At 46.8% G+C, this 10672-nt stretch overlaps 1 protein-coding gene across 1 annotated transcript in view; it reads right to left on the reverse strand.

The window, feature by feature from the left end:
- LOC135806208 (uncharacterized) overlaps positions 1 to 10359 on the reverse strand; it is a 36051-nt gene extending 25692 nt beyond the window's left edge. The window contains exons 1-14 of the mRNA XM_065320364.1: positions 9792 to 10359; positions 9130 to 9177; positions 8039 to 8128; positions 7479 to 7517; positions 6600 to 6677; positions 6102 to 6217; positions 5271 to 5633; positions 4754 to 4909; positions 4376 to 4474; positions 3227 to 3285; positions 2777 to 2859; positions 2164 to 2220; positions 802 to 844; positions 213 to 268 (exon numbers count right to left, since the gene is read on the reverse strand). Coding sequence (XP_065176436.1) covers positions 213 to 268; positions 802 to 844; positions 2164 to 2220; positions 2777 to 2859; positions 3227 to 3285; positions 4376 to 4474; positions 4754 to 4909; positions 5271 to 5633; positions 6102 to 6217; positions 6600 to 6677; positions 7479 to 7517; positions 8039 to 8128; positions 9130 to 9177; positions 9792 to 10001 — 1497 coding nt within the window. The 5' untranslated portion in view covers positions 10002 to 10359. The remainder of the gene's footprint in view (positions 1 to 212; positions 269 to 801; positions 845 to 2163; positions 2221 to 2776; positions 2860 to 3226; positions 3286 to 4375; positions 4475 to 4753; positions 4910 to 5270; positions 5634 to 6101; positions 6218 to 6599; positions 6678 to 7478; positions 7518 to 8038; positions 8129 to 9129; positions 9178 to 9791) is intronic.
- Between the last annotated feature and the right edge of the window lie 313 nt (positions 10360 to 10672).

A 10672-nucleotide genomic window follows, 5' to 3' on the forward strand; every position in this document is an offset into this window, starting at 1 on the left:
GACTCTTCTGCAAGCTGTGATGATAATAATATTCACGATTGAAACTGCAACAATTTACATCATATGATGTGATGATCTGATGGTATCATTCTGGATGATGATTAATTAAAATCTACAAGGTGGGTTTTGATTGGGTGTAACTTCCGTGTGAAGCACTCCACTTCAAGAAGCATGTGTAGTTGTATACGAGTATAGCCGTCGTACAGTATTACCTTTCCATCTCCAGGTGCCGGTGTTCGCCTAACAGGAGAGTTGATGCCAAGGAAATCTGCACAACAGTACAGGTACAATACGAAATAGAGGAGCGGCAGAGATTCTGCATTGCGATCATAGCAATGGTTTTACACGCAGAAGCCAAACGCTGTAAATCTTCTTCCACTGGATGTACATGTACTTGCATCTACACGAAGAGTAGCATAATGGAAGAACCACTGGGGCTGTGCAGAACTACCGGTATGGTGTTTGGAACTTGAGATTGCCTCTGAGTAGCCACCTCTTTGATAGTGAGTGGAACGAGAAGATACAGTTGTACCTCTGTGGAGTCGCCACTTTTTTTCTCGTGTGTTCAGTACAAGACAGTACAGTTTTTCTCGTAGTCATTGAAGACTAGCTTAGCAGGGACTTATGTAGCTGGAAATATCGAATGCCAGACGGCTGTGCTGCTTGTTTTGCGGTATCTGTTGTTGTAGTCATGTACATGCAGTGCATTGAGACAGCATTAGTCAAAGTACAGTGACCACAACACACACGCGCACATGCACACACACACATACACACACACGCACGCAAACTTCATGGTACCTTTCTGATAAGCGGACACTGGTCGCTCAGCTTGCTCCAGCCACTGCATGGTAACAAGTCAAAGGGACAATCATGACTACAAGTAGTAACTGATATTCAGTCAGTGGCACGCAATCGCTATGAAAGCAGAAGAGATCTGTCTGCTAGGGTTCACAGTGGATACATGTACAGTCAGACCTCGCTTAACCGCACACATCTGTTTTCCACAAAAATATCCGGATAGGCGAGGGAACCGGATAACTGAACACACACACTGTATATGCATGTGGCATGTCATATGCAGTGACATCGTATATACATGTAGACGGGTCCTATGCAGTACAACTAGCGTGCACAGTATGTAAAACAAGCGAGAAAAATGACAAGTGCATGCAACTGAGTGCTGTCCACATGCACCCAGCAGGTCAAGGACCTCATTTGCCTGTACAACTCTCTGATTCTAGCTTCTGCAAGCCACATGCAACCGGATACGACGAAGCTTTTTGTACACATTTTACCCAGTTTGTACACAAAATCATGCACCGGTATGCGGATCGCGAGGTCCGGTTATGTTGTATACATAACATATGCTGCACATCGGTAACCAGCGATTTTCTTCCGGATGGCGAGGGATCCGGATAAACGAGGACCGGATAAGCGAGGTCTGACTGCACTTGTGGATGTCTTTGGCAAATGTCACAGTGTGGTTAGTACCCGTACTACATAGGAAAGCAGGCTTAATAAGCAGCTACACATCACTTGCTACACATCACTTGCTACACATCACAGCTATACATCACTTGCTACACATCACAGCTACACATCACAGCTACACATCACTTGCTAAATATCACAGCTACACATCACTTGCTACACATCACAGCTACACATCACAGCTACACATCACTTGCTACACATCACAGCTACACATCACTTGCTACACATCACTTGCTACACATCACAGCTACACATCACAGCTACACATCACAGCTACACATCACTTGCTACACATCACTTGCTACACATCACACACACATCACAGCTACACATCACAGCTACACATCACAGCTACACATCACACACACATCACAGCTACACATCACACACACATCACAGCCACACATCACAGCCACACATCACAGCCACACATCACAGCTACACATCACAGCTACACATCACAGCTAGCTACACATCACAGCTACACATCACAGCTACACATCACAGCTACACATCACAGCTACACATCACACACACATCACTTGCCTGAAGACTGTCAAACACCTGTTTCAGCATCTCTGGCTACGTGTAGTTTTCCAAGAAAGCAGCTAAGAGTGTAGTACACTGTCACCATGCATCAGTGACAGCGTGCATGCATGAACTTACGCCAAAGTGCTTGTTCTCTTGGTAATGACGCTCGCTTCTACAGGTTCGTGAAGTTTCCTATCAACATGAACAAAGTGCACAGACAACAAAAAAAGGAAAACCATATACATGTACTCGAAGTCCACAGATAGACTAAGTTGTGTTCTGTCCATGCTATGGAAACAAAATATGTACCGGCCTGTCATGGCATTAATCAGCACAGATAAATCAATCCCTGAGAGATAAATTCAATCCCTGATTATCACAGTCAAATGTAACTTTTGCACTATGGCTGCGCAATTGTAAACATGTGGATACAGCTATCAACTACAACTACATACCCATACCAGGTGGCTAACGGCTACACAAGTTCACAAGTTCACCATGACTATTGAGTACCCGGTTTCCTGGCTTGTGCCTCTCACGCCACATTCTTTGTGCCTTCCCTGACTATTGTGTACAAGCCCAGTGTATTTTCTATTATTTAATTCAGAGACCTAATTCCAGGCAAAGTGAACTGCATGTAACAAGACCGAAAGACCTTCAATACTCGTATTTTGCTTATAAATGCATGGCATACATACAAGTTTGTATACGGAGGGCATACTTATGGCACTATTGTTGCAAGACTTACTCTCCATGAGGCAGCTTGTTCCGAGAACCGTTCCCGGTGTTCACTCAGTAAGTCCTTCTCATGGCTAAGAGGAGCTGTTTGACCTGTTCATTGGTAGATACATGCACACATAACGACAAAGAATAGACAATCACTCCAGCATGACCACTTGTTTATACAGATACAGGTTAACATTACGATGAACTTTGGTAGTTTGGAGGAATGTGTGGTCAAAACCCGTGTGTTTTCACAATTCATTTCAAGTTCTACTTTGCATGTGGTAATAGATTTCGAAGGCAGCAAGATCTACAAAATGAGACCGGATGTTCTACAGCGAAGCCAAGATGCTATCACCACCCCCTCCCCTTTTGTCACAGCCCCCTCTGTAAGTGTGTGTGCGCATGTGCACGCGCTTGTGAGCATGCATGTTGTACATGCCACAGCATTGGTACTTGTAGCTGTCTCACTCACGGTTCAACTCTCGGAAGAAGGTCATGTAGTCAATGTCCTCTTCACTGCGAATGCCACAGCTACAGTAAGCATGAGCAAAGGCAATAGACACCTGATGATGATTGACAAAATTGTGGAATGAAGCTTTGCAGTAGAGACAATTTAAACTGATATTGACGCTGGGCCTATGTGTGAAAGTTTGATGTGTATGATTATGCCTGTGTACATGCAGCGATGATGTGGCTACTGTATCTCCACATGGAGTTGATACTTTTGTGTGTTTACTCGGATATAACGTTATGAGCAGATACCGTATGCCGCGCTCGAATACAAGCCCCCTCTCAAATAGAGCCCATCTGTCAGAGGGAATCGAACCAATAAAGCCCGGGGCTATAGTCGAGCGTGCAAAGTCCGTACAATGCAATGCAGTACATGAACCATGGTGCACTTATTGCACACAAACTGCAGTCACGGGTGCTTACCGTACAACAATCTAGTGCAGTCACTGCTTGTACTGATCAGCATGATAGGGTGAAACAATTGATGTTTCTATTAAAAAATGAAGCCCCCTCTCGAATAAAGCCCTCTCTCAAATATAGCCCCCTCAACATGTCTTCTGGAAAAATAGAGCCCCGGGGCTTCTATTCGCGCCTATACGGTATCTATTGGACGAGCATGAATACCTACAGCGCATCGCCACAATCAGTAAAGTTATATTGGCAAAGCTGACCGGAATACCCTGAGGCTACACGATGATTCAGCCATTGCATTCCAGAAGGCTCGAGTAGACAATGAAGGTAGATATGGCAAACCCAATGGTATCACAATAAGGAGATAAGCTTGCACAATCCAGACCCTGTTTGGCGGCATAGTGACCTTGGTTAAGCGTTACTGCACGATGTACACCACTGCTGTATTGTGCTGTGATGTACACCACTGCTGTATTGTGTTACTGCACAATGTACACCACTGCTGTATTGTGTTACTGCACAATGTACACCACTGCTGTATTGTGTTACTGCACAATGTACACCACTGCTGTATTGTGCTGTGGGAAGCTACAGTCAGCTATAGCATTTACTCATGTTACTTTGTACCTGTATGCCGGGGTGCAGTAGTCGTTGCTTTGTCACAGTTACTACTGGACTACCAATAGTCTATGTCACTTACTCCAGTAACAGCATCCGCACGTGATCTTCTGGAATGAACGGCAGCCCAGTCAGTTTCTTGCACATGTTGTGCAGTGTCTTGAAGTCAATAAAGCCAGTCCTGCAGAGGATGACAGCAATCATCATAGACACACGGCCTAGCTCAGTGCATGGTTCGCACTGTAGTCATAAATGATTGCCTCTAATGTCATGGCCTGAACATTTCTGGCCCACTTGATATGATGTCGGCTGGCCTCGTAGAAAGGCAGCAGAGGAATTACATGTACTTGCACACGTGTTGGCGCTCATACGCACACACACACACACGCACGCACAGGTATGCATGGAGAGTAAGTACGGAAGGAGGAAGTCAACATCATTGGAACTTGTCTGAGCTTACCGGCTGACATCGAATGCCATGAATGCCTTGCGCAAGTTGATACTGGTTGGGTCGCGTGGATTCTGATGTATCTCATAGTTGCACTTCTGCAAGGCATTCCTCAGTTTGTCCACAGCAGTGGCTGTGGCATCACCAGCGATACCACCATGGTCATCTCTGTGTTTGGGTGTGTGTGGGGGGGGGGGGGGGGGGGAGGAGAGAAGCATGGTGAGAGAGACAATGGGTGAGGCCTAGTGCAGATAAAAAGTCAGGCCTGTATTCATGAAGAGTTGTTCATTCAAAGAACTCATTTGTTCACTGTTTTCAACAAGTTCTTCAACAGGTCATATTAGTAAAGACTACATTGCACATGTAAAGCTTGTAGCCTCCAGTGAATTCATGAAGAAGAATACTCAGTTTGTTTATGGTTACAACAGCCTCACTAGCCTGCACAGAACGGTATGCATACACAGACTGTGTAGGCATACACAGAACAGTATGCCTACACAGTCATAGTGTGGAATAAGTACACGCTCACCTTGGAAGGATGTGAGAGTAGCCGGTGGGAGTTTTCGTGGAGTGCCCATGTCCGGTCACACTTGGTATGACTGGAACCTCAGCTCGCGGTGGCTCGCGTCTAGCAGAGAGAGGACGGAAATCACGGCGTGTGGTCGTGCTAACCGTAGGGCCGAGCGTTCCGAAAGAGCTCGTCGTGTTGTCAGTGTCGTTATAGTCACCAGATCGGAATATATTCGATGTGCCCTTTGACCCAGTCACGCCCGTTGCGGTGCCTGGCTGCCTGCCTTGAATTGGCATCAGCGGTGCTGGTCCTGGCAGGCTTTGGCTACGTTGATGTGGTCTCTGGTGTGGATACATAGCTGGATCCTCGGGTATGAAATCACTGCAAGGGATCAAAATCATCAAATGTATCTACCAGCAATAAGGTGTACAGTCAACTTTGCGTATAACGACTGCGGATATAGCGACAATTTGCGTATAACGACAGAATTTCCCTGGCCAGAGCAAAGTCCCATCCAACTGCAATACATTATAATGAGACTTCGGGTATAACGACACTTCGCGAATAAGGACACTTTTTTGATGTCCCGCCGAGTGTCATTATAAGCGAAGTTGACTGTATGTATCTGAACTTCTTAACACCACATACAACACCTGTCTGGACACTTCTAAGACCTGGCAAATGAAACCGTGTGTAGACTAAAGGTGCGATTGACGTAAACCAGCACTGAACACCTGCCGCAGCTTGATCTCTTTCACACCCAATGTTTCTTGAAGCACCTCTTTCACACCCAATGCCGGTGTGCTTCTTGAAGCACATAATCATCACATGCACAGCGGATCAACTCACGGTGCATCGGGATCATCGCCCAGTGTGAAGTGTGTCTGCTTCGTATTGGAATAGTGTTGTCGCTGTACCGCCTTGGCCTTCACTGCACGCGCTGACAGGCTGCGGCCGTGAATTTTCTATGACCGCATACAAACAAATCATGGGTGATACATACGGATGCCAATTATTGCACATCGCCCACCCACCCGCCTCACATAAATATACAATAACTCTGAAAGTGTCACAGCACAAGCTCAACTGTCGTACATGCCTACATGACATGGTCGGGACATGGCAATGTAGTTTCAAGTACCCTACAAATGTCACGTATGGATTCTCTGAAACCGAATGCAGGCTATCAGCCTCAGGGCAAGCTGGCGGCACTGGCGTACGAGTACATGTACAGGGCAGCAGGGTTTTTTGTTCAGCAATGTAGACTGTATATACATGCATGCTGATGACATGTGTGTGTGTGTGTGTGTGTGTGTTGGGGGGGGGGGGGGGGGCACCGCCACTGACCTTGTTTGCTGAGAAGTGAGTTCTGTTGCTGGTCGGATTGCCAAAGGTTGGGTCAGCCATGTAACGTGGTGCCATATCCTGTACAATTACAATAGCATGACGTCATGGTAGACAACCAGTGACACATACATACACACTACTGACAGTACTATGAATTTAGACTGAAGAACAGAACTACAGTGCTGGTCAATGAAATCCAGTCGCGTCACTTAAGTATGCGCCGGGCGTTGCGCAGCCCTAGACCTGCGAACACTGGGCTGCGGAATGATGCAAGGCGCAAACTTGAGTGACGCGACTGGATTTCATTGAGCAGAACTGTACTTGTAGCTTCAGGCTCCTCATAAGCATAATTATTTGAAGTTTCCTAATTAATCCCATCATCTTCTCATCAGGTGGGTACACTCCTACAGAAAAGAAACTGAGTAACCAACCACATGTAACTGCATGTAGCAGAATATCAGTCTGATTCTTTACACACATACCCTGTGTAGGTGATAACAGTTATAAACACCAGAATGGGGGGGGGGGGGGGGGGGGTAGTTAGCGGCAACAAACACAGAAAAGAGAAAGCGCTGTACTTGATTCGCGTGTACGTAGATCCTATAAACATGCATTTGTAAGGAAGTGCAAGAGTTGTGATGCATGTGGTTCAGATGTTATGTTGCTTGTGAGGAGTTTGAAGCTAGTTCTTTTCTTTAGCCAAATGGCATCTTCGCCTCCTAGAAACTATAGCAGTGCAAATCATAATTTCTAATGGGGCTCTGACTGCTTACAGGGCAAGCCCTCGCTATTTATCACCATAGACCATTTCTGCTTGTTTATCATGTTATCTATACAACCTCACTGCATTCGAAAGTTTGCAATGATTTATTTACTTACGGGGAGGTTTGTGTCATGTGGTGGTGCACAGCTGTCAGTCTGAAATCACACACAGGAGAACACATTGGTACAGCACATATACAGGAGCACATTCAGTGTGATTGGTACAGCACATATTATACAGGAGCACATTCAGTGTGATTGGTACAGCACATATACAGGAGCATATTGGTACAGCACATATACAGGAGCACATTGGCGCAGCACACAAGGCCCACCATGATAGAACTGCACTGATACTTGATAACTGTCCCAGCGTACATTGGCTATGATAGGCCCGTTCGTACCCAGAACGGGTCTTCACTGATGTGCTTGTAGCATTTTTTTGTGCCCAATAAGATGCCGAAGACCTGTACAGGCATTGGCCACAGTTCAATTCTTGACATCACCTGTATTATCACAACGTATTTTCATTTTCACACTTCCATCATTCCTGATACTAAACATCTGTGACCAAAGGTGAAGAAATGGGCATAGTGTAGACAACTCTGATTCAATTACAGTCAGCCTTGAAATATATTTCTCTACACATATCCTGCATGTATCAATGGCAAACCTACCGGACTGAAGGGCTTTTCGGCATAGTCTCCATCCTTCAGTGATCGGTCGTGTTCCGGGCCAGTACTGTTCATTTGCAAATTTGTCTCATTCTGTGCACGCATGCATGTATGTGGGCACCCACAGACAGACAGACACACCCACACCCACACACACACACATATGCACACACAGACAATCACACGAGACACATACATACACAAAACACACCAGAAAGCCGAGAGAACACGACCACAACTGGGTGGCACACTGCAGATAGTGTATGAATTGGCAGTAGCAACTTTGGCGGTAAAAGGAAGAAATTGTTGCAGAGGCTCCCTACATCGGAGCTTGCGTTTTTTCTGCGATAGTAGTCGGCAAGAACTAAGTGCAAGGTGCAACGCGGGGACTTGGTAGAAGCCAACTTTCTGGGTTTAAATGTTGACTACAGTACAGCATACACCCTGGCCATCACCTTTGTATGCGGCAGGTGATGGCAGCGAAAGGTTAGTCGGGCCCGCCGGAACCGGTCCGGTTGGTCCGGTGTTAACCGGACCAGCTTTGTGGCGACCAATGCATGTTTACTGCTGAGGAGGGCATGCAGCGTATGTACCCGCAATATTGTACACAAAGTATGAATGGCCATGGTACGACCGGATCAATTGAAGACTGCTTCCGGTGGTCCTGTTAGTGCATACTTGAGTACATGTCTACATTGTGACTACTCTTCTTTCTGACTACTCTTCTTTTGCTGTACAGTTGTGTAGACTGTCGTGTGAGCCTTCTTTGTTCAACAAACCTATCATTGTATCAAGGTGACACACTGACCGTGATATGAATGACTGTGTACTGACTACTGAGCAGTGTACTGGTGCCGTCAGTATACATGTAACCGTGTCTTATTGTCTCGTCGTGTCGCCGGCTACATTCTTTGTCCGTGGTTCTCACATTAAACATAAGTATACGAATCCCTGTACAAAGTGCATACTACACACACACACACACACACACACACACACACACACACACACACACACACACACACACACACACACACACACACACACACACACACACACACACACACACACACACAGGCGCGCACATTGCATACCATTTGGTGGGAAGTCCATTGTGGAAGATTGGGGTCCGCCACTTTCCTCTGTGAACATGAGCAAAAACAAAATACGATAACTTCATGGCCGACCAGTGGAAACTTGTGTGGCAGCACAGCTCATGCAAGATAAGAAGTTGAGAAAGGCATTTTGAAAGACAGCCGCGGCCGGGCTGCTAAAGAATAGAATTACACCGGCAGTAGTTCACCGGCAGTAGTTGGCAAATAGATGCCCAGTCTGTCTTACTATAGTATCCAGATCAGTTCAGTCTTGCCCTTCAGCGCCTGTCTCGCCATGTCCTGAGGTGCCAACTTCCCAGATCCCCCCCCCCCCCCCCCCCCCCGTCCACGAGGTTGGGCAGTATTCGCCACACTGCATGGGAATGGAACCCACAACTACTTCGAGTAATTTCATAGCGAACGCCATCACTATTTTTGCCAGGCAAACCCACCCAGCCCATGACTTGATGATCTGTTAGGAAAAACTTGGATTTGCATGCAGAGTGTTTTACAATGATTGTATCATGAGAAATTGTCTACATGTGATGTGGACTGTAGTCTTTATAAACATTCAAAAATCTTCACAGTAACGCTATCTAGTACACTACGACTGCCCATATACAATGGACAGAAACGTCTCACTCCTACAGCCTAGCACTCACCCGATACGCCCGTGCAGTTTCAGACCGAGTGTCGGCCCTAGCCAAACCTGCATCCAGGTCTACCGGCACATTAGTCTTTCGTAGCAGTGACGCCGTTCGCCGTCCATCTGCATTCCTGTTCGGACCAAACAGCTTCGGTACAGAGTCCTCCCCGACACTTCTGCTTCGGCTACTGTCGCCATCCAGATTGAGGGCTGGCACAAGAGCCATGATCACAGGTAACTATGTCGCGGAGCACCAGGCATGTAGTCAGTGTCCAGGCCTTGGACTTAGCGGTTCAAGACAACAACTTTCTTCTTTCATCCATGACCGTCCGGCCATTCGCTAGCTGTACTGCCTGTAGCTGCTCGTCCCACTGGTACTGAGCCGTTGACGAGTGGACTTCATGCGAGTCCGATGCCGATATGTTCAAGTACATTTTAGTAGATCGAGTAGCAACGGTGTAGTGGTCTGACAGACCTTGACAGGCATCGGCAGACTCCCTGCCACCGCCGAGTCACCGAAGCAAACCATCCATGCTTTCTTATTCCGGACGAGCTTGACGGGGCATGTTGTGCTTTGACGTGAGTAGGTTCACCTGCTTGCCAGCTAGCTTGGTTCGCCGAAGGAAGGAGATCTACGTGTAGGGTCGGAGGGACTACGTGTACACACGCATAGCGCCTATGGTATGGAGTATGGTGTGTTGGCGAGATCCGAATCCCCCTGCGAGTCGTCATGACTACGAGCAGGGGGGAGACCTAGCCCTACACTACAGCCATTACCATGATTACACTTCCCTTCACAGCATAGCCATGATGATTATTATGCATAGGCCACACGCTGCAATATCACCGCCACGATACTCGATAGTTGCACCAAGAGTCAAGACTTCCATGACTTCC

This window comes from Sycon ciliatum, chromosome 1 (genome assembly GCF_964019385.1).
Source record: "Sycon ciliatum chromosome 1, ocSycCili1.1, whole genome shotgun sequence".
NCBI lineage: Eukaryota > Metazoa > Porifera > Calcarea > Leucosolenida > Sycettidae > Sycon > Sycon ciliatum.